The sequence below is a fragment of the Crotalus tigris genome, unplaced genomic scaffold (genome assembly GCF_016545835.1).
Source record: "Crotalus tigris isolate CLP2741 ecotype Arizona unplaced genomic scaffold, ASM1654583v1 scf7180000024328.341495, whole genome shotgun sequence".
Classification (NCBI taxonomy): Eukaryota; Metazoa; Chordata; class Lepidosauria; order Squamata; family Viperidae; genus Crotalus; species Crotalus tigris.
The window spans coordinates 246,393-274,186 of record NW_024100499.1 but is presented as its reverse complement, the minus strand read 5'-3'; the positions used below and the strand labels follow the sequence as shown (position 1 = coordinate 274,186).

The window sequence follows — 27,794 nt, the reverse complement described above, 5'->3', positions numbered from 1 at the left end:
TAGCACAGCTAAGGAAAAGGAAAAAAATGGCGGACTGCGTTGTTTGGCGACCCCCGTGAAATGGTCGCTCGACCCCAAATGGGGTCCCGACCCACAGGTTGAGAACCACTGTACTAAAGGCATCTATTATTTGCATCAGGATTGGGTTAGAAATAATAGAAAAATGTCATCTGCAAATAAAACTGATTTCTGTTCAACTGAATTATGCCCTATAAAAACCAATTTGTATTTAAATGAATTATGTACTAATATATGGATTTCTATCATGATTATTTTTGTTTTTGTTCCTTTTTTCTATTACTTTTTTTAATAGCAGTAAAAATAAACATCCATTTGTCCAATATTTATTTTTTCTTTTTAGCTTTGTTTTAATAGCTTTTAATGTTTTTCATTTTTAAATAATTTTTTAAAATACATCTATTAAATTTCAAAATCAAACGTTTAAGTACTAACATAAAAAGAAAAGGGAATAGCAGGACAAAAAAAATCAAATATATAACAATAGTGACCTCCAACTTTTTTCAGTACAAATAATACAAATCATAGCAAGAGAACGTAGACTTACGTGCCATTTCACAGTCCTTTCACGGGACTCTTGCTTCTTGGCGGCCCCCCCTCCCCCAACCGTCTGGGTTCTCGGCTTTTAGCCGACCTGGGAAGGACGGAATCCCTGCAGTTGTTAAGTCAGTCACACCAGGTCATTAAGTGAATCCGGCTTCCCCCACTGACTTTGCTTGTCAGAAGGTCACCAAGGGGGATTGCGTGATCCCGGGACATGTAGCAACCGTCGTAAATATGGGTCAGTTGCCACATATCTGAACCTTGATCATGTGACCATGGGGATGCTGCAATGGTTGTGTGAAAAACAGCCATAAGTCAGTTTTTTCAATTCCGTTGTAACTTTGAACGGTCACTAAATGAACTGTTGTGTAAGTCGAGGACTGTCTGCAGTGACTAGATCTGAGAGACTGATCCTCTTGTGGCTGTACTTCCTCTGAGGAGGTCAAACCAGATGAAATTCTAAACTCCTCCTGTTTCAGCCAGGCTGGAGGAGCCCCGCTCCCTCCAGGGCACCTGGGGAGGCCGCAGGAGCTAAAACGTTCGGGTTTCCTTTCCAGGCAGCAGAGACGGCCAGGGCCAAATACTCCAGCGCTTTCCCGAAAAGGACTGGGAGGACAACCCTTTCCCCCAGGGGATCGAGCTGGTGAGTGGGCGGCTACAAGGAAGAGCAAAGGACGATGGGATGGAGAGCGACTCCCGGAGTCCCATTCGTTTTGTGTACTTGTTTTGGGGGTTGTCTGCTTTCATCCTAGACCGGGGTCACTGCTCCTTTCGCTCCAATGGGCCGTACGGTGTCAACGGAGGCCAGTCTAAACCCTAAGCACACGCACAGCAAGGCACAGAAGCCCATGACTCAAATCAGAAAGGCAGCCAAGGGCACCTCTAAAGTGACACCAGCCCAGCTGGGCTTCAGGTCTGGGCGAACCGGCACTTTCTGGCAGGCTGGCACCTTCAGGCCCCTCTTCTCTCTCACTCTCTTAATTGATGGGATCCATAGCATGCTTCTTCTGCCAGATCCAAGAGGGCAGGTAGAGACTCCTGGAGAAAGGCGGTCATTCAGGTTCCCAGTCCTCATGCCACCAGCACCTTAAAATGCACTTAGGCGCCCACTGGAGCCCTTGTAGCTCATGTGAGCTGGGATTAATTGCTCTCACTGTCAGAAAATTCCTCCTTCTAGGTTGGACCTCTCTTTAACAAGCTTCCAGCCACTCCTCCTCGTCCTGCCCTCAGGTGCTCTGAGGAGTAAGGCCACCCCCTCTTTTCTGTGGCAGCCCCTCAAGGCTCCAAGGGAGCTCCCTGATAGAGCATACCGTTTCCGTCTGGAGAGATGAAGCATCTCCGGAAGGGGGGTGGGAGTGACCCCATCCTGTCCTGTTACGGGTCAGGTGAAACCTGTTGCCCCCCACCCAGAACTCTACAGACGTCAGAGGTCATTGCCCAGTCAGCCCAAGATGGAGATAGGGAAGAGGATGAACCCGCTAGGCCTGAGGAAGTGGACAGGATCTTCAGGACTGCGAGTCAGCTGCCTGCTCTTTAGACCCATGCCCCTCCTGGCTAACTAGAGCTGTGGGAGGTGTGTGTGTGCGTGTGTTGTTCCATCACCTCTTAAGAAGGCCTTGGTTCGCCCACCTCCCCCAAGGACATCGCATAGGATGGTGCAGGATTCAGGCCTGGATATGGGATGGAAAGGGCATCGGTCGCACCTTTGGGTGGTTTCTGGCAAGGGTGGGAGGAGGAGGAGGGGGGCTATAGCAACGGCAGTGGCGCTCAGACTTACATACCACTCCACAGTGCTCTACAGCAGGGGTCCCCAGCCTGTGGGCCACAGTCCACTACCTGGCTGCAGCCTATTAGCCACCAGGCGGCGTGAGTGGCTGGCTGGCTGGCAAATGCGTGGGCACGCGTGCGCAGCCCCACTGACGTGGGTGCTTGCAGCCCCACGCGTGAGCCCTCGCCACATCAACACGAGCATTGTGGGCACTCGCGGAACCACTTGTGCAAGCAATGAGTGTTTTGAGCGTGCACACATGTGTGCACATGCATTTACCCCTCCCACAAAACCATCCCTTCTTTCCCCCCTCCCCTGCTCCAGGCCGCCAACCCCAAAGGTTTGGGGAATTCTGCTTTAAGCACTCTCTGGGTGGTTTACACTGTCCGCATTATTTGCCCCCCACAATCTGGGTCCTCATTTTATCGATCTCGGAAGGCTGGAAGGCTGAGTCAGCCTTGAGCCCCATCGGAATGGAACTCCAGTTTTTTAGCCCCTGCGCCACCATTCTTGGCCTGCTTGCCCTCTCAGAGGTCTTTGATGCCACCATCAGTCGCGTATCCTTCCAGACGAGCTCCCTGGGTTGAGCCGCAATGCCTTGTGCTGGTTCTCCTCCTTTCTTTGGGCTCGATGCCAGTCTGAGGTGATTGGAGGGGAGGGATCCAGCTGAAGGCTTGGGGGTGGCACCCCTGGGAGAGGGCGCCTCTTTCCTCAGGCAGAAAACCTTTCCTGGCCAAAGGAGGGACGCCCTCTCTGCAGTAGGGCGTGAGGGGAAGGAGGGATCCTGACAGAACTGGGGGCTGCCCTAACGATGATGCCTCATTTCGCAGTTTTGCCAGCCGAGCGGATGGCAGCTTTTCAGGGAGAGAAACCCTCCCACGTTCTTCATTGCTGTCCTGACTGACATCAACTCGGAGCGCCATTACTGTGCCTGCTTCACCTTTTGGGAGGCCATTGAAAGCGTCCAGGTAAAGAGAGGCCTTTCACCTTGAACCCCGTTTGGGGCAAGGACCTACCCTGGATACGGAGCAGTGCAAGGGGGATCCCACTTTCTCTGCCCTTGTGCCAGTCCCCGGTGGGCAGCTTATCTCAGCCAGCGGGCTTACGTAACCACCACTTTCCCCCCCAGCAGCTGCAGAATCGCTGGAGGAAGGAAGAAATGGAGGAGCTGGAGGTGACCACCCTCGTTCATTCCTCACAGCTCTTCGCCCCGAAGAGTTTGGTGCTTGTCTCTCGGCTGGACCACACGGAGGTTTTCCGGGTAAGGCTTGCTGGGCGGTTTGGCAAACCAACCTCTGCCTAGGGTGGGTCACCATAAACCACGGTTTACCGTTCGTTAGCTCCCGGCAGTCTGGGTTCTCCCTTCTTATCTTTTTAATTGTATTGTTAAGCGTATAGAAAGTGCAGCTTGTCCAGAACTAGGAGACTCGCACAAAGCATTTACGAGGCCATAAAGCATTCTGGAATGGCAGCGGTCTTGAGTGACGGAGGCACTACAAAGTCAGGCTGCAGAACTCTCGATCTTGGCTGGCACGCCTTTTTCCGGAGTCAGAGTTGGAAGAAGCTGGGGGGGAAGGGGTGTCCCTGAATTCTGTCCCATTTTGATGCAGGAATCCACCTGGCAGAGCCATCCATAGCACTTAGCAAAAGTGCTTAGACTTATATACCGCTTCACAGTGCTTTACAGCCCTCTCTAAGAGGTTTACAGAATCAGCCTCTTGCCCCCCAACAATCTGAGTCCTCGTTTTACCGACCTCGGAAGGACAGAAGGCTGAGACGGCCTTTTAGCCGGTGAGACTCGAACTGCTGGCAGCTGGCAATCGGCCGAAGGAGTTTGCGGTCCTGACCGCTGCTCCACCTCGGCTCAACCAGTCTCTGCTTGAATCACTGAGCCGAGTGCAGCTCTCCGCTGCAGTTTCCCCCAACATTTTCCCTGACTCTGCCTTCCTCTGATTTAGAAGAACCTGAGTATTTTGGGAGGGCATAAATCTTTCCTTCAGTGAGTGTGTATAATGACGGAGGTTTTCGTCACTGAGTTGCCGGTTTCCGTGTCAGTCTTGGGGGAGCCACTTGCAGGGCAAGTTCTGCAGGTGGGCAAGGGGTCAGACCCCTTTGGTCTATGCTTCCTGCACTGAGCAAGGCACTAGATTAGATTTGTGGGGTCCTTTCCAATTCTGTGATCTGTTGAAGGTACGCTGCCGCTAGTCACGGGATTTAAGCTACTCATTTCAGCCTGAACATCCAGGGATACCCTTGGCCTGAGGATGGTATCTTCTGAGGAGGAGAGACCCTCTTCCAGGGCTTTCCTTGGATCCGTTACGCCAAGATCTTATCTGTAAGATTTGCACAACTGACACCGCAGTAAGAAGTAGAAATTTACCTGTATAGTTTAAGATAAAACAAACATCAAATTTGGTTCTGCTTGGTTCCTCCAGGGCAAGAGCATAACCAGCTAACACATTGAATTGGATGTCTTAATTTGGGTAGGACCCCCCCCCCCCTTCACCCACCTCCCTAAAGGCTCAGTCCTGAGGCCCAAGAGATTGAGTTTGCATCAAAGGCTTCCTTATGCCTAAGGTGTTGTGCGCATGCTAAGAACCCAGCCTGCAGGAGGGGGCTAGTTTTAAGCCTTCAGTTAAACAGGCTTCCCCGGGGAGTTAGGCTGAGACTAAAACAGTCAACAGTGGGGGAGCTTCAAAAAACTGCCTGGTTTGTCCCCCAAGACATGCTGCAAAGAGGGATTAATTAAAAAAAAAAAAAAGCATGCCAGATCTCACCACTAAATACCCCAAGCACCGTTTTCCGGGTGCCTAAGCTGGTGACTTCAACTGCCGCCTGGCCAGCTCTAATCGAGTGGCAATCCTGCAATTCCTGTTGCCGGTGTTAAGCCTGGGCCAAGGAGCCCCTCCCCAACTTCCTCGTGGCTTCTCACCACCCGAGTCGGTGGGAAAGCTGGCAGGGGGATTTCAGGCTGGCAGGGAGGTGCGCAGGGGGTTGTAAGTGGTCAGCGTGGTGCCAGCCGGGCAAGGCTTGTGGCGGCAGCTGCAGGTGGGGGGGGGCGGGGGAGGGAGACTCGCCAGAGTGACTTTCTGCCTTCCCTGCCAGCTGCCCCCTTGACTTTGCTGGTGGGAAGCTGGCAGGCGGGTGGCAAATGGTGATCACATGACCACGGGCGAGTGAGCAGGCGTTGTGACCCTGAATATTTTATTTTTTAGTTTATTTGTTACACATTTTAAACCACTTAATAGCCAAAGCTGTCTGAGCAGATTGCAATAAATCTTAATTAAATTCAGTTTGAACAAAAATTGAAAAAGTACTGTAAAATGCAAAATATAAAAATATCTTGGCAACTGCAAAGCAGTGTAAAGCAACATGATTTAAATGCAAGTGAAAACCTTTTTAAAAGCTTGGAAAAGGGGGAACCACTGCCGTACAGTGACCCCAACTCCCAGGCTTTGAGACTGTTCAGAATTATTATGCTGATCTATGGTAAATACTCATTTGATTGAGAGTGTGGTGTCAGAGGCTGCACAGAGATAGAGTCACACCATGTAGGCCTCTGCATGCCTTTCCTCCTCCTCCTCCGAGCCCAGTTGTTAAGATTTCCACTTAAAGCCCGGGGAGGCCCTGCCGCTGCCATATTAAGTCTCAGGTGGCTGGGAAAGGGTGGAACCTGCTGAGGGTCAGTCTCCCTCCCTCCCTCCCTTGCCCTCGGTGCTGCCCTGGCAGAGCACACTGTTGCTGCTGCTGAGCCCAGTCTCCCATCTGGGCAGCCATACTTCAGATGGGTGCCTTCTGCTGAACCTCCCCCCCCCACCAATATGTCCTGTGCCCCCACAGAACAGCCTGGGGCTGATCTACACCATCTACGTGGACGGACTGAGCACCTCTCTAGAGACGGTGATTGGGAACCTCCTGACGTGCACCATTCCCATTACGGGGGGCTCCCAGGTGAGTTCTGCATCTGCTCCACATGACCGAGGCCCAGGGCAGAGGGGGGAGGGATGTGCATTCCCAGGCAGGGAGGCCCTTCCCACACCTCACGTCTGTTGCTCTCCTCTGAAAGGCTGATGCCTAGGAGCAGGGAGGGTTTCTCCAGACCAGGCGCTGAGGAAAAGGGGGAGGGGGGGGCTCTTTCTCTGCCCTTTCGGATTTTACAGGGACCAGCCGTCTTTTTGCCGCTGGTTCTTCATTTTTCATTAGGGGGACTTCTAAAATGTGTGTATTGTTATTAACTCACTGTTTATTTTTTATTTGCCAAAAATAGCACAGCAGCTATATTCCAATTTGCTTACTTATTTCTTTATTTGATTTCTATAGCTGTCCATCTTAAAAGTGGCCGTGGTTTGCTTGGGAGGGTTCCAGAGGGCTAGGGAAGGGCAGCGATGGGCACTTGTGTGCCATGAGTGAGTGAGCTTCCGTTGGCACGGGGGGCAAGGCTGCTCTGAGCTGTCTCTGCCTCCTGCCTAGCTTGGCAGCAACCTTGCCAGCCCCTTCCCCACCCCCAGGGCTCTCTTGGTAGACAGACCCCCACAGCGTTGAGAGAGAAGGGAAGTTAGTTGGGTCTGGCTGCTCTTCTGGGGGATGTCACAGTTAGTGCTCGCCTCCTCCTCCTCCTCCTCCTCCTCCTCCTCCTCCTCCTCCTCCTCCTCCTCCTCCTCTTGCTGTTGTCCCCCCTCCCCGCTTTGTGCTGCTACCTTCTGGCCCTTTGCTGTCTGCGTGCTTGCTGCCTTTTTGTCGCTTGGCCATGGGTCTGTGTTGTGCTGTGTTTCTAACTGATTGTGCTGTTTCTGTCTGTCTCTATCTCAGCCTGACCTGGATGACGAAGCAGCGGTATGCACGACTTTTCTCTCCTCGGGGCTGCCTTCTTCCCCACGAGGAGGCCTGGGGGGCTCCAGAGGCCTGGGGTGGCCAGGAGCAGCTCCCTGGCCCCTTTGAGCTAGGGAGAGAGAGGATGTGTGAGGCTGGGGGAAGGCAGGCAGGCTACCCAGCTGGAAATTGCAGGGCCCAGAAGGGGCCGGGGAGTCATCCTGGTGGCCTTTAATTCTCCAGGGGCTCAGACCGCGCAGGCCCTTCCCCAGCCATGGGTCTGAGCAGCAGCCGGCCACCTTGGTTTTGCACCTCGTGGGGCGAGACACGTCTTTCACCACATCTGAGAGCTTCTCTGGACTCCTGCCAGTGGGACTGTAGTTGTCTTTCGGACTTTCAGCTGCTCTTGTGAGAGGAGGAGTAGCCAAGAGCTGATCTCCCACCGGTTTCCGTTCCGTGGGCCTCTGCGGTCTTTGACACTGGGGGGCCTGTCTTTCTCTCCCCTTGTTGCAGAGGACCATTTCCCTGGGCGCAGGCGACAGGCAGGTGATCCAGACGCCTATCAGCGATTCCCTCCCCGTCAGCAACTGCAGCGTGGCTGTCCTCTTCCGACAGCTAGGTGAGGCCACTCAGGCTGCTTGGGAGTGGCTCCATCCTTGGGTGGGCTCGGCCCTCGTGCTACTGCTGTTCTTGGGAGGCTTGGCCCCAGTCCCAGAAACCCCAAGGCTGTCAGTCCTGGGAGGCCAACAGCGTCTCCCAATGGAGAGGGCCTGCTGAGAGGACGGTTGGGGTTCTTCTGTTGGCGGCTGAATGGCTGCAGCGCCGGGCAGCCCCACTGCAAGCCTCAGAGAGGCTCCTTCAGCCTTGACCATCATCCTTGTCCTCCAGGAATCACCAACGTGTTGATTCTCTTCTGTGCGGCCCTGACCGAGCACAAGATCCTCTTCCTCTCCAGCAGCTACCAGAGACTGACTGACGCCTGTCGCGCCCTGCTTGCCCTCCTCTTTCCCCTGAAGTACAGGTCAGTAAAGAGCGGCCCAGACAGCTGGAGCTCATCCGCCCCCAGGCAGATCACACTCTGCCCTGAGCTGCTGCTGCTGCTACTGCTGCTCTTGGACTGAGCGGGTCCCTGGGAGCCCCACAGAGCCTTTCTTTGAGAAATCTGCTTTGTGGGTTTCTTGCTTACAGCTTCACGTATGTGCCCATCCTGCCCGCTCAGCTGCTGGAGGTCCTCAGCACACCCACCCCCTTCGTCATCGGAGTCAGCTCCGTCTTCCAGTCAGAGACTCAAGAGCTGGTGAGTGTTCACCTCCTGGGCATCAGGAAGCTGGGCTTCCAATCCAGGAACCTTGGATTGGAAGCCCAGCTTTGGGAGCAGGCTGGATTTCCTAGTGGGTGGCTCGCTTCCCTGTTCCTGCTTTCTGGGATGGCCTTGGCTCTTCTCCTGAGCCGACACCCTCCGGGGGGGGGGGGTTGGGGTTAGTGAGGGGCTTTTTTCCGTGCAGGTCCTCTTGAGGTAATCGCCATTCAGAGTTGTGCCAATGCAGAACAAGTGGTACTTAGGACCAGTCCAAAAAAACTCCAGCTACTCATAGGATGACAATTCTGGTGCTTGGCAGATCCTCCGCCCACCACTTAACTCATGAGCCTCCAGCCACCTGTCGCTTCCTGCTGGCTTCTCCGTTGCCTTTGCTTGTTGGGAGCCAGGAGGAAGCTGCAAGTTGTGGTCACGTGAGGTCCTTGCCTAAAGGCCCACAATCTTTGCTTAACGATGGCAGCAGAAGAGAGCTACTGAAACCCATTGCGAGAATGTGCAACAGTGACCAGGACTCTTTTACCTTAGATTAAAGATTGAGGTGAACACATTGGCTAGGACAAAAAACATGGAAATAGCCCTGTTGGATTAAGCCAAAGCCCATCTCAGTCCAGTTCTTGGTTTCTCACGATGGCTGACCAGATGCCTCTGTGGCACTAATCAGAGGCGGGCTGCCCCATTCCCATCACCCTCCCCCTGCAGTTGGTCTCTGGAGGGAGGCTGCCCCCAGTTGGAGGTAACATGGAGACTGAATGCCTGGAAAACCCTGTCCTCCCTGAAGTCATTCAGTCCCCCTTTAAAGCCCCCCGATTATTAATCTTCACCCTGTCTTGAGGAAATGAGTGCAGGGTGAAGGGGTCCCCCTCGTCTGCTCTGAATCTCCTTCCGAAGGTTAGCTTCCCTGCGGCCCTCGTCCTGGCGGTGTAACAGAGAGAAAGCTTTCTCCACACCGGGGTGGTGGTGAAATCCCTTTATTCCAGGGTTCAGCCATTCAGGGAGACCAGTTTGGGGGGGGGGGAGAGTGGCAGTGAGTGAGTGGGTAGAAAATTCATAGCAGAGCAAAGACAACATTTCCTTACAGAATTTGGCCTCACAAAACGTAGTGGGGGTCGCCAACTCGGCAATAAGTAAGACCGACTCAGGGAAGAAATAGTTGTCAGCAGTGACCAAATTGCGATGACTGTGGTTTACCTTGGATGCCACGGATGCCGGTGGCAGAGCCAGTCCTGCGCTTTGGGCTTCATTGCACGAGAGCCAATCTGGCCCCTTGGGAGCACCAGAAGGATCCCGTTTCGGGCTCCTGCGTCCTGCCCTTTCCGGGAAGAAGCTCTGGGTCCACTGGCAGGGAGGCTTTGAGTCGGGCCCTGGGGAGGCTGCTGTGTACGTGAGGCCTCTGTCGCTTTCCCCAGCTGGACGTGGTCATCGCGGATCTGGACGGAGGGACAGTCACCATCCCGGAGTGCATCCACATCTCTTTGATGCCTGAGCCTCTCCTCCATCAGACGCGCCAAGCCCTCTCCATGGTGAGTGTGGCCTCCCTTCGTTTCTCGGGGGGGGGGGGTGTCCGCAGGGGGGGCTGGAGAACCCTGGCCGAGTGGGAACAAAAGCGGGCAGGGGGGCAACCTAGATGGGGAACACCAAAGGCCCGGTACTTTGTTCTTGGGGCGGCTGGTGCTCTGAGGGTGGGCAGCTTTCGGTCCCCAGATGCCGTTTCTGCAGAAGGCGGCTGGTCCCGAAGAGGGGAACGTCCCTCGTTGTCTCTGGGGGCAGGGGTGGGTGTGGGGGGCTCAGTTTCAGAAGCTGTTCGGAGCTGTATAATTGGTGGCCGGGTCAGATGTTTTTCTACTCTTGGAGAGCTGTAGGGTGGTTTTTAGTTCCGTTTGTTTGTTTGGGAACATTTGTAATTTTTCCAGGTATTTTTGCTCAGCTGTCACCAAGTTGATTAAAACAAAATTAAACTAATGTAAAGCCTTAAAGCAAAGTAATGGGATCTCTGCTTAAGGTATTTTTACCCCCCATGCCTTTCTGAAAGAGTTGCGAAAACTATTGGCTTCAGATTAATAGGTTGTTTCAAACAAAGCAAACTTGAAATAAATGTTTTAGTCTGGTAAAACCAAACACAATAAAATTGTGCCTACGTATGTAACATTTACACCCATCATACTATTCACTTTGGGGATAATATATAAAAGGACTGAGATGCAGTCAGCAAAAGTAACAAAAACACACGACAAAGAAAATATAGCCAACATCTCTCCCTCCCTTTCTTTCCTTGCCAATCATCTTTGTTGCAATTATACCCATAAATGTCTTAGTGATGTCTTTTGTTTTGTAATTTCTCCCCTCTTTATCAGGATCTTCTCAATTCCACACAACCACAACTTTTGAGATTCTCCCTTCCCCTCAACCTACTCTCTTTTTCTTCCTGTATTTCTTTTGCAATTTGATTCTCATTTTTTCTCTTTTCTCATTTTTCTGTTAGCAAACCACCCCAAGCATACTGTCCATTCCCTGCAACATCCAATCCACATTTCCTCATCCCGTGTTCATTCTTGGCTTCTCTTTTGTGTCAGGAAATAGCACTTACCTGTGACCTGGTGGGATGAGGAACCCCCCCCCCGCCTCGGCTTGTAAGCGAGTCCCTTGATTCTCTCTCTGTTCTACATATAGAGAGAGCAGCACGTATTTTTTCTCTAATCCAAATGGTCAGTTTTGTCATTGCAGCCAGCTCCATCAACATCACCGTTCTTTCATTGCGAGTAACGCCAGATCTCTCCACCACTGCGCATATTAAAATCAGGCTGCTGTTATTTTACTTACATGTAAAATAGGCGGGACCCAAGGCGCCGACTACAGAGAGGCCTCAGAGACGGTGCTGCACAGAGTGGCAGGGAGTAACTTGCAGGCAGGAGCAGCCCTGAATGGCGTAGCCAGGTAGCTGGGGTGTTGTACATCTGCCCAGAAGGTGCCCACAGTAAGGCCCCCTTCTGGCCCCCTTCTGGCACTCCGGGAGGGCCTTTATCCCGGGCCCTGCCAGAGGCCCTGGGGGGGGCGCCCTGTGCTGGAGGGGGGCAGGGTTGAGTGAGAGGCAAAAGTCCACTCCTGCACCATTCAGCCTCTTGTTTTTTAGCCTTTATTTAATTGTTAATTTTAATATTTGCTTTTGTGGCTTTATTAGCTACTTAGGGATAGTGAAATAGGCAGCCAATAAATTTAATGAATTTATGGTCAGAAAAAAACTTTGATAAAATTTCAACTTTAGAAATCATAGGAGCCAAATTTTTTGAGGTCCAAATCATATCTATTTTTGAAAATGATCTATGCCTTTCTGAAAAATAACTACAATTTCTAGAATTTCCATTTTTTTCTGTCCTTAATGCTGGATCAAATAAAAAAAGTGATGTTCTGTGTAATAGCGAGAAATAATTCCATTCTAATCTCCAATTTTCATAAGGAAAACTTTTGAATTGTTTCATAAGTTGTTTGTAAAAAGTTCCTTTAAGTTGTTTGGGGTGTAGAGTGTCAACATCATAATTTTAATTCCATGTTATTCAACTTTTGCCCCAAGAAATCTTCCACATTCATCAGTCAATGCAGGTTCTGGTTTTAATTAGGGATTAACATGTAAAACCACTCAGGTTTGACAAACTCTGAGATACTTTATTTAGAGGGATGGGATTTACTTTATGGGTGGCATGCCTATTTAATATTTAATAAAAAAATAGATTGGGCTTTTAAATCTCATATTTTAAGAATTTCTTTACTTAGGATTTGGAAAAAATATTATAAAAGTGATTTTAAAGTACCATTATGGGCTATACCTTGGCATGCGATAGAAGGAATAAAAAGAGGGGTTAAAATGGATATGGTGTCTTATAGACAGTTACTTAAATGGGATGGACAAAACTGGCAATTAAAATCACGGGAAGAATTAGCACAAGAAAATTTTATTTATTCTTGGTTCCAATATAGGCAACTACTAGATAGATGGAAGATGGATTGTAAGGTGGGTTTTCTTAGAGAAGATGAAAATCTTATTAAGCAACTGAGGGATCAAAGACAAACCCACATTAAGAGAATTTATGGGGTTTTAGTTGAATTGGACTCAGAAACGGAACTAATTAAAGATTGTATGATTAGATGGGCGCAGAACTTTGGTGAGCCAGTCTTATTGGACACCTGGGAAACTATTTGGGTGAGAAATGTCAAATTTACTCAAGCACAAAATTTAAGGGAGAATTTTTATAAAATGTTTTATAGATGGCACCTTGATCCACAAAAAATGTCTTATATGTACCCTGACGTACAACCCAAATGCTGGAGATGTGGTTATAAGGAGGCTTCTTATTATCATATTTGGTGGTCATGCAGAGAGATAAAAGCATTTTGGATCAAAATATGGTGGAATATCCAGAGAATTTTTAGAAGGAGGGTAAAATTCACTCCGCAATTATTTTTGTTAGGTATTGTTACAGATTGTGATACAAAGGAGGTTGTATTGATGCTAAATTTGATTACAGCCGCGAGGCTGTTAGTTGGACAATATTGGAAGAAGGAATCTTTGCCTACATTGCAGGAATGGTTTTTTAAAGTAGCTTATTTGGCGGAAATGGCAAAGATTTCGGCTTTCTTAAAGCAACAAACGCAAGAGAAGTTTTTTGCTATTTGGGATAAATGGATAAAATTTATACAATTTAGATTGGGTATACAAAAATATCATATAGCTTTTTCATAAGTTTTATTTTCATATATATTATAGACATCTTTTTTATATATATAAATATAAAGTTTTTATTTTAATTTTTATCTTTATTTTTTAAGCCTATATTCTGCTCTGGGAAGCTCAGGGGGGGGAAGGGAGGGTTTTTGGGGGGGGTGTGGGATGGGGTTTTTTTTTTTTATATATGTATTGTTTAATTTTTCTTTTTTGTATATGTTGTTTTTTGTTTTGTATTGTTTTTGTTTTTTCTGTAAAATTTATAAAACTTTTAATAAAAAAAAAAAAAAAAATTCAACTTTAGAAATCATAGGAGCCAAATTTTTTGAGGTCCAAATCATATCTATTTTTGAAAATGATCTATGCCTTTCTGAAAAATAACTACAATTTCTAGAATTTCCATTTTTTTCTGTCCTTAATGCTGGATCAAATAAAAAAAGTGATGTTCTGTGTAATAGCGAGAAATAATTCCATTCTAATCTCCAATTTTCATAAGGAAAACTTTTGAATTGTTTCATAAGTTGTTTGTAAAAAGTTCCTTTAAGTTGTTTGGGGTGTAGAGTGTCAACATCATAATTTTAATTCCATGTTATTCAACTTTTGCCCCAAGAAATCTTCCACATTCATCAGTCAATGCAGGTTCTGGTTTTAATTAGGGATTAACATGTAAAACCACTCAGGTTTTTTTTTTAATTCCTGAAATAAATCATTCCCAAATTTTTACAAGTCAAGAACCTCTTGTAACCCAATTATGACTTGTTTTAATTTTTTTTAAAGAATGAAACTTTTCTTTTCTGAGAAGCACATCTGCTCCATTTATGTTCCACGTTTCCAGAAGAAGGAAAAATATCTTTGTGTAATAACATACTTCTGCCCACTCTGTGGCCCGGAAGCAGGCATGTCACAAGAAAGAAAAATGAATGTAGTGAAATATTTCATTTAAGGGTTGGGGTGCACCAGGGGAGGCGCTGGCTGAGCCCCAGCCAAGAAAGAGCGACAAGGCCGGCAAGGTTAGGAAGGTGTGGAGGAGCTTATGGGCGCAGGGGGAGGCCAAGATATGAAAAGGGGTGAGGTGGGGGGTGGGGGGGTGGAAGCTGCCTCTTAGTTCGCTTTCTTATCTCCCTCTTTCCCTTTCTTTGCCTGACCGCTCCTTGCTCCTTCTCTCCACCCTCCATAGCCCAAAAGGGAATAGTGTGTATGTGATGGGTGTGTATAGCTATTCTTAACCCTGCCTCTTCTAGTTTTATCATCTCGGAAGTTACCCATTCCTACTTAAAAATTCCCTTTTTACTTGTTTGCTAATCTGCATATCTGTCGCCTTTACACGCCAGCCCAATTCACAGAAAGGACTCTGGGCAGCATAGAAGAAGCAGCGTAGACAAAGCCTAGAATCACGAGCGTCCGTGGGATCTCGTGCACTCATAGGAAACTACACTGAAATTGCATAACTTTTAGCCTTTTTTTGTTAACTGCACAAAAAGTGGACGAGGACAACTTTCAGGCCACAGGACGGGGACAGTTGAAAGGAGACCCCTCCCTTCGTTGTGGCCAGTGCAGTCGGGCTGGGGCCCACGAACGAGCGGACAGGCGGAGTGACGGAGCCGAGGAGACTTTTCTCCTAGGCCGCCGTAGACAGTAAGGGAGGAGATCTTGGTAGAAATAGGCCAAAACTGCTACCTTGGCAAAAGGCGCCGAGGCATTTTTGAAGGTCCAGAGCAACCAGATGACCTTCGGGAGTGGGTCAGGCAGGCACCTCCCTGGTTCACTGGAGTATAAGAAGAGGGAAGAGGTACAGCACCATCAGACATGTAAGACTCTGTTTTTGTAGCCAGTTTCAATAAAAATAGCTTTAGCCTTCCTGTGCAGTTAATTTCTTGATTGAGTCCAACTCGTGTGGCTGACAGCAGCAAAACCCACAATCTAGTAGTTCTTTGGTGTGCACATTTAAGAGCGTGTTTATGGGTGGCCCCTGTAGGTACCTCTTGCCACCTTCGCCTGTGGCCCATCCGTTGGTTTGGGGATCCTTCCATTTCCTAGAATCCCAGCATCAAAAGGAACCTGGGAGGGGGGGTGTCTTCCCGTGCAGCTCCCCTACCCAGGACAGGGACCCCCAGACCGTCCCAGACAAAAGCTGTTCTCCTTTGAAAACCTCTGTTGGTGGAGCCACCGCTCCCACTCCATTATACTGGCTGTTAGTGTTGGTGTCCGGTGTGGGTTCTGAACTAAAGTGTTGCAGCCAGCCGTTCGGTTCTTTTCTTGGTGGCTCTGGAGGGCCAGGGAGGCTACGGTAATCCCCTCCCGCCAGGGAGCAGAGTTAGCCCTGCGTCCTTTTCAGATGGCTAATGGAGGCTCACAAAGGCAATGGAAACCCTTCCCTCTGTGGAAAAAGAGTCCAGGGCAGGGAAGCCGAGGTCGAACTCCTCTGGTTCTCCTATAAGGGGGGGCTTTTGTTTATGTGAGTTCTTTCCCCACCATCTGAGCTCACACGGTCCAAACACAAGGAGCCTTCTCTTCTGCTGTCCGTAAAGACAGGCCCACAGCTTCTGCTCATTTGTCCTTTGTGCAGCTGCCAATCTGCTCCCTTTAGAGAGACAGTTGCATTTACTTCACATGTTGCAGCCCTGGAGAGAGGGCGATGGAGGAACACCCCTACCTCCCACTCCACCCTGCAATTTGAACGAATCCCTGGCTTTGTCTGAGCAGGTCTTGGACCCAGAGTTGGAGATGGCAGATCTGGCCTTCGCACCCTCCACCATCTCTGCTTCCTCCCTCAAGATGCAGGTAAATGAGAGCAAGCTGCAGAAAAGCCGACTGGCCTTGACTTTGGGCGACTCCGTCCTGCGTCTTCCTTGGGCTGCAGGGGAGCTCAGCGCACAGCTCTGCAAAAGGGCTGCGCGACCATGGTGGATGCCCCCCACTCGGTGCCCCTCTTTGCCTCTGACCTTCTCTCGGTGCCCCTCTTCGCCTCTGACCTTCTCTTCTCCCTCGCCCGTCTGGCTGCAGGATAAGGAGATCCGGGCAGTCTTCCTCCGCCTGTTTGCCCAGTTGCTGCAGGGCTACCGCTGGTGCCTGCACATTATCCGTATTCACCCGGAGCCGGTCATTCGCTTCCACAAGGTAGGCTGCGGGGGAGAGTGGTCAGAGTGAGCAGCCACGAGGGCGAATTCTCTGTGGTCCACCCAGCGTAGGAAGTCTGTTCAGGGGAGCCTTTGGCAGCAACCCAGTCAGCCAGTGCTTAAGAGCAGAGGGTTGAATTTTATGCCCAGCAGGGTGCAGGGGGGGAAGACGTCTTTCATCAGGAACGGGAGCTCCCACGCCCAGAGCAGGGATGGGCCCTGGGCCCGTCCCTCAGCAGGAGAGGGGCTGGGCTGTGGGCTGGCCTGGCCTCTGGCCTTCCCCCCTCGGCACAGGGCCCCCCTCCTTCCCAGGCTTCTCTCTCTCTCTCTTGCTTGCTGCAGGCCGCCTTCCTGGGGCAGAGGGGGCTGGTGGAAGACGAGTTCCTCCCCAGGGTGCTGGAAGGCATGGCCTTTGCGGGCTTTGTGACCGAGAGGGGCCCCCCCTACCGGGAGTCGGACTTGTTCGATGAGGTGAGAGGCTTGCGGGGAAGGACCCTGAGGCACCCCCACCCCCATGGTCCTCTGGCCGATGGGTGCGTGCCGTGACCTAGGGTGCTTAAAGGGAAACTTCCTTCCTTTTCTGCTTCTCAGCTTGTGGCCAGTGAAGCTAAACGGATGCAGGCCGATGAAGGAAACAAGGCAAAGGTTCTGCGCCACATCAAGGAGCTGGCAGAGCAGCTGTACAAAAACGTATGCCGACATAGCCCTGGGTGTAAGGAAGAGAGGCAGCCCTGGAGGCAGAGGCCCCCCGTGGCATCCTTGCCCGCCCACCCCCTCGTCCACCCCACCCCACCCCACCCCTGGAGAGCAGCAGCATCTCCTGCTTCGTTCCCGCTTTGAGGACTGGGCAGGGGACGCAGGTCCCTCACTGCATAGGCACCTGGCTGGGATTCCCCCCCTCCTCCCCTATTCTCTCTCTCTCTCACACACACAAACATATTCCGAATCAGTGGAGGGTTGTTTTTTGGCACCCAGCAGTACATCCCTATTCTTGCTCAGGCAAGTCTTGTCCAGGGAGTCTCGCTGATTCCGTTTCTGTCGGGGGCGCAGCTGGCTTGGGTGGTGATGAGCTTTGGCCCCAGCCCAGGCTGCCCCTCCACGGGTTTGGCCTCGGCTGCCTGGACTGTGTGGTGCTGCTGCTGCTCTGTGACTCGGCCTGTTGCCTCCGTTGGTGCAGGAGAACCCTTACCCGGCAGTGACGATGCACAAGGTGCAGAAGCCCACAGAGGGGTGCCACCTGCGCCTGCACCAGAGGCCGTTCCCCCATTTGGACGAAGGGACCATCCAGTGGATTGTTGACCAGGCCACGGCCAAACAGCAGACGGCGCCTCCTCTGGTGAAAGTGGAGAAGAAAGCCATGGTGCCATCTGGGCCACCCCTGGGTATGTGGGTGCCAGCCACTGGTGCCGAGACGGTTGCAGCCGGGAGGTGGCATGGTCCCTTAGTGAATCCAGAGGCTCCTTTTTTGAGCAAGTGCTCCAGGCCGAGGGTATGGGTGGCTGGAAGGCATTTGGAAAAATGAATAACGATGGAGAGGCCCTGGGGAGAACCAAGCAGCCTTCCGGCTGGCCGCTCCACACTCAATCCAGCCTACCCCTTGGGCAGTCCTGTATGTTGCACCTTGAGCACTTGGAAAAAAGAATTTAAAACATGAATTGATAACTAAAAGGATCGGTTTGGGTCAGAGACTGCCAAGTTCTGAAAGGGATGGTCGGCCTTATCTTCTGCATGCAGGGTGGGTTTCAGAGGCCCGGATCTTTCCTTTAGACCAGGGGTCCCCAGCCCCTGGGCCACGGACCGGTACCGGGCCACGGCATGCCAGAAACCGGGCCGCACAAACAAGTGAAGCCCCATCCAGGAGATGCAGGCATCGCAGGAAACCACGCCCCCTCCAGTCCGTGAAAAAAAACTCTCCCCACAGAACCGGCCTCTGGTGCCCCAAAGGTTGGGGGCCTCTGCTTTAGACAACTCGTGCCAGGAGCCCCGAGGCAGGGTCTGGCAAGGACCTTCTTGCCTTCTGGGTCATGATGTGGTCATCCAGAAGCCCCCAGTGGCCAGGAGAGGGATCGCCCAGGGCCTCTGCAGCTCCTCAGCAGATGCCCCTGTCTTGGGAGATGCGGTGCCACCATCTGGACTAGTGACACTTCTCGCTTGTATAGATCTGGTGACCGCAAATTCACTGGATGGCCTTTTATTCCACTCTCGTGGTGGCTTTTTAATGTTTCGCCTTCCCTGCCTCCATTCTGACTTCAAAAGCTCTGTATTCCCCAGCCGTTCCTATCGAAGGAGCTGCTCTGGTTGCCTCTGTCTGCGTCTTTGCCAGCTCCACAGTCTCCTTTTTGAGGTTCAGAAAAAGGATGTGGAGCTGGAACAGCTGCAGGAAAGAGCAACTCAAAGACAGATCGCACAGCAAGGAGGCTCTTGAATGCCCCTGCTTGCCTGGGTGAGGTGAGGATGCTGCCGGCTGCTCCCCTGCCCAGATTTGGCCCCGGTGGCAACCTGGAGGAGGGCAGGAGGGGTGCCTTGCCGGGGCTCCAGACAGAGGTTGGCTTTTCTTCCCCCCAGGGACCCTCATGGAGCGGAACGGGATGCTGCTGGCCAATAGTGCCCGTCGGCTGGAGGTGGTCAGGAACTGCATTTCCTTTGTCTTTGAAAGCAAGATGCTGGAAGCCAAAAAGGTGAGAGCTGGGTGTGTGTGTGTGTGTATTGCTATCTGGGATAGGCAGCCCTCCTTCCCTCCACAAGGGTGGGGTCTACACCAAGGTCGGGTTTTTTCAATAGCAATGTGTAATGTTAGAGTGCATTTTGCACTAAATACTTTCATTGTAGAAATTAAAAAAAGGAAGGTCCATTATCTATAAATCAGAGGCTTGAAACATGAGCCAGACCAGTTGCTGGATGCCTTTCCCATCATTTGCAGCATAAAGCAGGGCAGAATCCCCAGAATGCAGGTTGTGGGGGGGAGGAGAATTGGCTACAGAGAGGGCTGGACGAGGCTTCCCTTCTCAGGGCAGGTTCCGGCCCCCATTGCCTGCAGCAGCAGAGCCTCCTTCCCCGCTGGCTTCAGCCTTCCCCAGAGCAGGAAGGGCTGGGGGGGGGGAAGCAGAGGCAGGGCCCCTGCTGAGTGCTGCCCGGTTGCCTTGCAGCTCCTGCCGGCTGTGCTCCGAGCCATGAAGAGCCGGGCCGCTCGCCACTGCCTCACCCAGGAGCTGAACCTCCACGTGCAGCAGAACAGGGCCATGCTGGACCACCAGCAGTTTGACTTCATCGTCCGGATGATGAACTGCTGCTTGCAGGTGTGGCTGGCGATCTGGGGACCTGTCCACATCCCAATGCCCGGCTTCCTTGGGGCTGAACCGCAGCGTTGCTCTTATCTCCACAGGACTGCAGTGCCACGGACGAGCATGGGGTTGCTGCTGCGCTTCTGCCCTTGGTCACTGCCTTTTGCCGCGTAAGTAGCCTGGCCAGCATTGGCATCGGTGGAGTTGCGGTGGCTGAGGAGGGAAGGGAGATGGGCGGCGTCCGCTCAAGTCATTCCTTCCTTTCTTTCCCTTTGCCATCCTCCAGAAACTCAGCCCAGGAATCACCCAGTTTGCTTACAGCTGCGTGCAGGAGCACCTGGTGTGGACCAACCTTCAGTTTTGGGAAGCCATGTTCTACAGTGACGTGCAGAACCACATTCGGGCTCTTTACGTGGAGAATAACGAGGAGGACTGTGCTGAGAAGGTAGGACTGAGCTCGGAGGGAGAAGAGAGGAGGGGCTTTTGAGGTAGCCGCCTCCCGGCTCATCAACCAGTCCGCTTCCCTGGCTCCCAGATGGCCGAGGAAAAGTCGGCTCTGGATATCGCTGCTGTGCAGTGCCGTCTTTGGCCCACCATGAGCCGTGAGAAGCAGCAGGAGCTCATTCAGAAGGAAGAGAGCACCGTCTTCAGCCAAGCCATTCACTATGCCAGCCGCATGAGCTACCTCCTGCTGCCTCTGGACACCAGCAAGAACAGGCTCCTGCGCGGCGCAGGACTGGGAGACGCCGAGAGTGTCAGCAACAGCTTAATCACCAGCAGGTAACGGGCCCGCTGAGCCGGGCGAGGGCAGAGGCGGGGGAGGGGGGACAGGAGGGTGGCTGTGCTCAGGGGCCGCTCTGTCTTCCCAGCATTGCTGGCAGCGTGGCAGACAGCTACGACACCGAAAGCGGCTTTGAGGACGCCGAAAGCTCCGACGTGGCCAACTATGTGGTACGGTTCATCAACCGCTTTGTGGACAAAGTCTGCACAGAGAGCGGCGTCACCAACGAGCACCTCAAGGGGCTGCACGTCATGATCCCAGGCAGGTGCCCCCTGAGCCAGGAATGGTCGGGAGGTGGGGGGGGGGAGTTGGCGGCCAGGAAACGGGCTCTCATTTCCTGTCCTCCTGCAACCTCCAGACATTGTCCAGATGCACATCGAGACCCTGGACGCCGTGCATCGAGAGAGCAAGAGGCTCCCTCCAATACAGAAAGTGAGCGGTCTAAGCTGGGTGTCTTGGGGAGGGGGAGCTGCCACCCCCGAGAGTGGGGCAGGCAGCTCAGTTGCTGCAGGCTCATCGGCCTTCTGGCTAGAGCTGAGCAGGCTCCTGCTTCCCCCTTGCTTCTCGCAGCCCAAACTCCTCCAGCCAAATCTGCTGATGGGAGAGGAGAGCGTGATGGACGGTCTGCGTGTTTACCTGGTGCCCGATGGCAGGGAAGAAGGCACTGGAGGCAGCCTCGGGGGGCCTCCCCTGCTTCCGGCCGAAGGAGCTGTCTTCCTTACCACCTACCGCATCATCTTCAAGGGTACACCCACTGACCCGCTAGGTAAGAGGGCACTGGGTGGTGCAGGCGTCTAGGAGGGAGCATCATGGATCTGAGGCGGGGAGCGTGAGAAAGGTCTCTGCATCCGAAGTCAGGCCGTCCTAAAAGCCAGACCCCGAGGAGGTCCTTGGAGGAGGCCGCCCGGACCCCAAGCCTAGCCATCTGCTCCGTGCAGGAACCCAAATTGAAGCAGGCTGGCTAAGAAACAGTGACTCTTGGCCACCCCCTGGGTGCCATCCTCTCAAGTATTTATAGATTCCCTCCCCTCTCTTGCACGCACGTGCCCACACACACACACACACACACACACACACACACACGAGCCCTCCTCTTGCAAGGCTAAATGCTCCCGCCTCTTTCCATTCTTCTTCCTAGAATTTATTTATTTCAATCTTTAGGATGGTATAGCAAAAGCTCTTAGACTTATATACCGCTTCATACTGCTTTATAACCCCCTCTGAGCAGTTTACAGAGTCAGTCTATTGGTCCCTCAGGCCATCTCTTCTTTGGGGACAGACACTTACTTTCCCTCTCGCAATGACCTGCTGACTGGTAGAGCTGGTTTCCCCCCTTCCCCCCCCTCTCTCTCTCACACACACACACACGCCCTGGGAGGAGTCAGGTGAAGCTCGGAGGGTCACTTGGTCCCCGTTGGCAGAGCTGTCCGCCCCTCCCAGTGCCATCTGGCTATCAGCCCCTCGGCTGTAAGGGAAGGCTCCTGCCTGGCTCTCACTGGCCTGCCCTCTTTCTCCCCCCACCCCCCTCCGCCCCTCGGTGCAGTGGGAGAGCAGGTGGTGGTCCGCTCCTTCCCCATCGCCTCCCTGACCAAAGAGGAGAAGATTACAGTCCAGACTCCCGTGGATCAGTTCATCCAGGAGGGCTGTGCTCAGCTCCAGCTGCGCTCCTGTACATTCCAGGTGAGTGCGCAGGTCAGTCAGGTGCTGCGTCCCCTGGGGACCCTTGAGACCTCCCAGTCAGGCAGCCGAGCGGAGCCTGAGCCGGCCTCGGTCTGCCCTCCAGGTGCTCCGCATTGTCTTTGACGAGGAAGTGGCCTCCGAGAGCGCAGAGACCTTCCGGAAGCATCTCAGCAAGTTGCGCTACCCCCAGCACGTCTCCAATACCTTTGCCTTCACGGTGGGACAGACCAGCAAGCCCATCCTGCCTCCCAAGGCCAAGGACAAGAACCCCTCGCTCAGGTGGGGGGCTCTCTCTCTCTCGCCTTCCGGGTGACTTCATGTGGCCCTGAGCAAGCCTGAAGGAAGCCGAGGCCTCTGGAGGAAGCTCATTAGCCCCAGCGCCCACAAGGGAGGGAGGGAGGGGGAAAGGCTTGGGGGTCCCGGCTCCTCGGCCGATGGGCATCTCTTCAAACAGCTCCTGGGACAGATGCTCCAAAGTCCAGCAGAAGCAGGGTGGGTGGGGGTCTCTTCCTGATAGGCCTCTCGGGGAGGGGCTGCCTGGGGTTCACCTCTCCTGGCTGCTCTTTTAGGACCATCTCCAAGAACCTGGTGAAAAATGCCAAGAAGACCATTGGCCGCCAGTATGCCACCCGCAAGAAGTACAACCCGCCTCCCTGGGAGCAGCGGGGCAGCCAGCAGCCGTTCCCCGAGGACAACGAGGACGAGATCTCTGGTAGGGCGGCTGCCTCCCCTTCCCCTCTCCCAGGGTTGGCGGGCGGTGGCCGGTGGGGCCTCTTCGTGGCTTCCCCCTGACGCTCCTCCCACTCCTCCGCAGTGTCTGAAGAAATGGAGAGGAGCACCTTGACCCTCTCGGCCACCGTCAGGCCCTCCGACCGGATGACCATGAGCCACCTGGTGGAGCGAGCCTGCTGCCGGGACTACCAGCGCCTGGGCCTGGGCACCCTGAGCAACAGCCTGACCCGCTCCAAGAACGAGCCTTTCCGCATCTCCACCGTCAACCGGATGTATGCCATCTGCAGGAGGTGGGCCGGCCCGTTGTTCCCTCTCCTCCCCCCCCCCGTTCCCAGCTGCTGCCCTAAGAGCCAGGAGAAAAGCAACCCAGGGTGAGGGGTGCCCTCTCTGCAGGGAGCTGCACCGGGAGCTTTTATGGAGGCCTGGATAGCCCTTTTTTTTTTTTTTTTTTTTTAAAAAGAAAATCGAGGAAAACTGGGGGGTCGCATCACCCCAACCAGGTTCATCTGTCAGCCTGGCTGATGCTTTGGAAAGGAGCCCTCGTAAAGCAGTTTCAGAAGCCCAAAGTCTCTGTGGCGTTGCAGCTGCTGCAGGAAGCCACAGCGGATGTGTCAGCGATGCCTCTGTGGGAAGGCCGGGGTCCCTGGGAACACACCTGGGCGGTGTTCCTGTGGTGGGCAAGGTGTGGGCAGAACGTTTGGCATTTGTGCCGGTCGGTCGGGCTCTGGACGGCAGTTCCCTCCTTTGTGCAGCCTGGCCAGCAAACCTGCTCCTCCCCCCCCCCCCCCCGGCTTCTCCCTGCAGCTCAGAGGGTTCTGCCCCAACTGGGCTGAGAGCATGTGGTACAAGGGCTTCCTTCTAGGAAGTCAAGAAAAGTAGTTTCCGTCCCTGCATCTTTTTCTGACAATTCAAAGTTTCGTTTCAAAGCCCTTTATGTATCTAAACAGAATGTCAAAACTTTTGCTAAGACCGTGTGATTTAAAGTTCCGTTCATTCATATGAACTGAGAGGTGTGCAGAAAACACCAGTGGGGTGACTCGTGTACGATCACCGTGATGAGGAAAATGTTCCAAACTCTCTTATTTTTGGACACGTAATTTCATTTCTCCACAGCACTCCACACATTCCAGCAATAGTACAGAAAACGCTCACTGGGAAAGGGTTCCAGCAGCCATTACATTTGCTGGTTTTGGTATAGCCGTTGTTACATCTTGTAGTTCTGTGAACCCCACAACGCCTTCTGGTGGATAACACAATGAGATGGCACAACTGGGTGTCCAAGAGCTTCTAGAAACAGTGAAATTAGTGAAGAAAGTAAGCTTTCCCCCTCGCCATGCTGGATGCCCCCATCTGCCATTACAGAGGCAACTTTAGACATATTAACAGGCAGGTCACAAAAGTTGCCAGTTCCATTCCCTGATGGACCTTTGCCAGCTCTTTCCTCCTGTCTCCCTGTCAGTCGGTCTAACCATGAAATGACCTCAGGAGTTTCCTCAAGACAAGTTAAAAAATATTTGCAATTATTTAATGTCTTTAATGGTATTCCTACTGACTGGAAAATCAGAAATACACTTAATCTTTATTTTGCATATCTTAAAACTAAAAAGTGCACATTTTAGAAGAATAAATTGAATAAATTCTCCTTGACTGAGGGCCTTTCTGTGCTGAAGCAAGCAGTACTGAAACATGCTGATGTTAAATCTGTAGGGCCTCTTAAGAATTCAAGGAATTTGTTTGATTGACACTCTTTGAGGGTTAGCTGCAGAAAGGTCCCTTCCTCCCTTTTTTCCCTCAAAGCCAGTGATGATTTGTTTCAGAATGTCTTTTGACATTCCACATTCTGCTTACTCCTGTTTCGTGGCACAACTGGCCCAAGGATTTGCCATTTCGGTCAATAACATCGTAGTTCTGAATCTGAAACTTCAGCAGCTTCCTTTATCACTCGATTTGAGTTTTTTTAATTTGAGGTTCCTCCATAGCAGGGCTAGAACAATAAAGAAATAAAAACATTATGTTACAAATTACAATTTGTGACCTCAGGGATGCTGCAAGCCCCCCCCCCAGCTGTCTCCCCTTCCTTTTGGTCACCCTGAGCAGCGGCATTCGGAGTTGGTTCCACCCTGGCGCCCCTGCTGCCGCTCCGAAAGGCTGCACTGTCTGCCGGGCCCTGCAGCCTTCTGGCACTGTTCTCTGCTTGTTGACAGGGCCCCGCGGCCTTCCTGCTCTTGAAACGCATCCAGAGAACGCTCTCCTGCACCCTTCGTAGCCCCCCCAAATCCATCTGGAAACACACCCCACCCTCTTACAGTTTTCAGGGCCGTGTGAGCAGTACCCACTTGCACAACTTCCAGGGGGGTCCAGATGCCTTGCATCTCATGATTTTTGGAGGTTCTGGAGGACACACAACACTGCATTCTCATGCGGCCTTCACAGTCTCTGAAAACCACGTGAGAACGTTGTGTGCTTTCACGAACATTTCCTATCCACTGTTGGGGAAAGTTGGCGTGTCACCCAAAGTGTTGTGGCGTGCCACCTTTGATGCATGTGTCCTAGATTTGGCCCAACTGTCCCAGACCACAGGATAAGCCTGGCGGGATCAAAATGGTTGACGTGGCTGAAGCTTGTAGGTCGGAGAAGGTGTTCCTCTCCAGGCCAGTTGTGTCTGGTGCCCCTGTGGATGCGCACCCGTCTCCCGCCCGCATTGTTGCGCTGGGACTACAAGCTCTGCTTTGCCTCCGCAGTTACCCAGGGTTGCTGATCATCCCGCAGAGCATCCAGGACAACACGATTCAGCGGATCTCACGCTGCTACCGGCAGAACCGCTTCCCGGTGGTCTGCTGGCGGAACTCGCGCACCAAAGCCCTGCTGCTGCGGTCGGGGGGCTTGCACGGGAAGGGCGTGGTGGGTCTCTTCAAGTCCCAGAATGCTCCCGCCACAGGTATCTCCGGGGCGGGTCTCCTCATGCCCTCCTCATGCCCTCCCCTCCCCTGAGGTCCTCTTCTCCCGCCTCTCTTTCCAGGCCCCTCCCAGGCAGACTCGACCAGTCTGGAGCAGGAGAAGTACCTGCAAGCCATCATCCATTCCATGCCCCATTATGCGGACACCGGTGGGCGCAACACGCTCAGTGGCGGCTTCAGCTCTGCCTACGTGAGCCACTCAGGTGAGTGGGTGGGCGGCCTGCGCTGGAGGGCGGTCCAGAAAAGGCCAGCTGCTTTTCTCAAGCCTTTGTGGCAACCTCAAGGAGCCGGTCTGGGTGTGGTGGCTGACATAGCCCTGGGAGGCCGGGGGAAGGGAGCCTCGGCCGGGGGAGTCGTGTACAGCTGTGGCGTCTCCATCACATTTGCTAGCAGGTTCTCCCCCCCCCCCATTTCATTTGCGCAGCACAGCCCACCTCCATTTCTTGTTTGTCTGACTGACATTGGCTCCATCTGGAATGGCTGGCCTGTGGCAACTGGGACCTCGCCCTCACCCACCATGCTGCCTGCCCAGGAAAGGGGTCTAGCAGTGGCAGGGAGAGGCTTAGGCAGGTGGGGAGGGTTTTCTGCCCTCCTGCGGGATCTAGGGCAGGAGGAGGGGGCGTGATTCCCAGAGTATTCTGCCGGGGGGAGGGGAAGGGAAAGGCTGCTCTCCTGAGCCCCGGTGGGAATGTCCACCTTCTCTTGGTGCTACAGATTCTTCTGAGAAGCGGCAGCCCAAGCTGGGATCCCTTATGAAGCAGGTGATGGGAGGGAGAGACGAAGGGTCCGGCACGGGGAGCCGTGGAGGTGAGATTTTGGCAGCAGCTGCTCCCGCTGCCACCCGTGGCTGGCTGGCTGGTGAAGGGCCGGCTTTGGGTGCTGGAGGCAGGTCCTGCTTCCTTGCAAGAGCAGGGTGATGGGTGGAGGAATCCCAGAGTGGCCTACAGCTCTCCCAGGCATTTGTCACTCATGTTGTCTGCTCCTCCATCGAGTCATTTATCCCCCTACCCCTTGCCCCCCCCTCCCGAGAGTGAGCAGTTCCCTCCCTCCCATCTCCCCCTGCTGAGATGCTTCTCCATCGTGTTCCCTCTTAGCCCCAGGTCACAGAACTAGGGTAATTACCTTCTCCAGCCCCAAGATTGCCGCACCAAGGAAACCTGACTCCCCCCGAGGTACAGTATGGCCACCGGGATCACTCATGTGGCCCTCACCTGTGGCTAACCCAGGCCCAGGCCCAGCCGGGCAGGCCCTCCCTCCGTCTTTCCATCCACCTCCCTCTCTCTGCGCTAACCATCATGCACCCTCCCTGCATGTTCTGTGCGTCTTCCCGTGCTTTGGGGCCCCTCTTAGGAAAGCCCCCCTGCCCCGGATCCTGTCCCGCTTTCGAAGGGCAGCTCACTGCAAAGGGGCGGCATTTCCTGCGGTGACGGGCGCCATTTTCCTTCCAGGCAAGTGGGGCAGCATCCGAGCCGGGGGCCGCTTAAGCAGCTACGCCCTCAATGTGGAGGTCGGGTCCCGACTGGCTGGGAAAGAATTTGGCGCACAGCCCAACGGGTCTCCCTCGGAAGCCGGTTTCCTGCGCCAGCTCTACATAATCGGAGACAAGTCCCAGTTGCGGGTACTGATTGGTTGGGCCAGGCCAAGGGAGGTTGTTACCCGCAGCCCCCCCATGAGGGCTGGGGGGCTGGAGGGCGGGAGATGGGTGCTAAAAGCTGCCCTCGAAACGCTCCTTTGTGCTTCCCAGGGAATAAAGGCGGACCCCTTGCAGCACTGGGAGATGGTGCCCATCGAGGTGTTTGATGTGCGGCAGGTCAAGAGCAGCTTCAAGAAGCTGATGAAGGCCTGTGTCCCTGGCAGCCCCTCCCCAGAGGCCGGCCTGGCCTACCTGCGCTCCCTGGAGGAGTCGGAGTGGCTGGTGCAGGTCAGTGGCCAAGAACCTGGGTCCAGCCTCCTCCTCCTCCTCGTGCTGGCCTGGCTTTAGGCAGAGCCCGGTGGCTAGGGTCCCTCCCCTCCAGCCTCGACCCCATGGACCTTTGGCTGCCCTAGCCTGTCTTTCTGGCCAGGAAGGCAGCCTGAA

The 27,794-nt window shown here is 53.2% G+C and overlaps 1 protein-coding gene across 5 annotated transcripts in view; it reads left to right on the top strand.

The window, feature by feature from the left end:
• SBF1 (SET binding factor 1) overlaps positions 1-27,794 on the top strand; it is a 54,929-nt gene that overhangs the window by 21,306 nt on the left and 5,829 nt on the right. Inside the window, exons 2-33 of one of the 5 annotated variants that reach the window (XM_039325321.1) lie at positions 1,119-1,204; positions 3,160-3,297; positions 3,459-3,590; positions 6,170-6,280; positions 7,139-7,162; positions 7,652-7,757; positions 8,027-8,159; positions 8,327-8,435; positions 9,863-9,976; positions 15,874-15,951; positions 16,174-16,287; positions 16,629-16,757; positions 16,878-16,976; positions 17,464-17,668; positions 18,852-18,964; positions 19,433-19,582; positions 19,669-19,737; positions 19,854-20,012; positions 20,103-20,347; positions 20,437-20,609; positions 20,707-20,780; positions 20,919-21,114; positions 21,892-22,028; positions 22,132-22,307; positions 22,598-22,740; positions 22,843-23,050; positions 25,502-25,698; positions 25,780-25,920; positions 26,432-26,524; positions 26,812-26,889; positions 27,166-27,335; positions 27,462-27,638. In XM_039325321.1, the coding sequence (XP_039181255.1) occupies positions 1,119-1,204; positions 3,160-3,297; positions 3,459-3,590; positions 6,170-6,280; positions 7,139-7,162; positions 7,652-7,757; positions 8,027-8,159; positions 8,327-8,435; positions 9,863-9,976; positions 15,874-15,951; positions 16,174-16,287; positions 16,629-16,757; positions 16,878-16,976; positions 17,464-17,668; positions 18,852-18,964; positions 19,433-19,582; positions 19,669-19,737; positions 19,854-20,012; positions 20,103-20,347; positions 20,437-20,609; positions 20,707-20,780; positions 20,919-21,114; positions 21,892-22,028; positions 22,132-22,307; positions 22,598-22,740; positions 22,843-23,050; positions 25,502-25,698; positions 25,780-25,920; positions 26,432-26,524; positions 26,812-26,889; positions 27,166-27,335; positions 27,462-27,638 (4,277 nt within the window). The remainder of the gene's footprint in view (positions 1-1,118; positions 1,205-3,159; positions 3,298-3,458; positions 3,591-6,169; positions 6,281-7,138; positions 7,163-7,651; positions 7,758-8,026; positions 8,160-8,326; positions 8,436-9,862; positions 9,977-15,873; positions 15,952-16,173; positions 16,288-16,628; positions 16,758-16,877; positions 16,977-17,463; positions 17,669-18,851; positions 18,965-19,432; positions 19,583-19,668; positions 19,738-19,853; positions 20,013-20,102; positions 20,348-20,436; positions 20,610-20,706; positions 20,781-20,918; positions 21,115-21,891; positions 22,029-22,131; positions 22,308-22,597; positions 22,741-22,842; positions 23,051-25,501; positions 25,699-25,779; positions 25,921-26,431; positions 26,525-26,811; positions 26,890-27,165; positions 27,336-27,461; positions 27,639-27,794) is intronic. The other 4 variants (XM_039325323.1, XM_039325324.1, XM_039325326.1 and 1 more) reach the window with 4 other exon arrangements.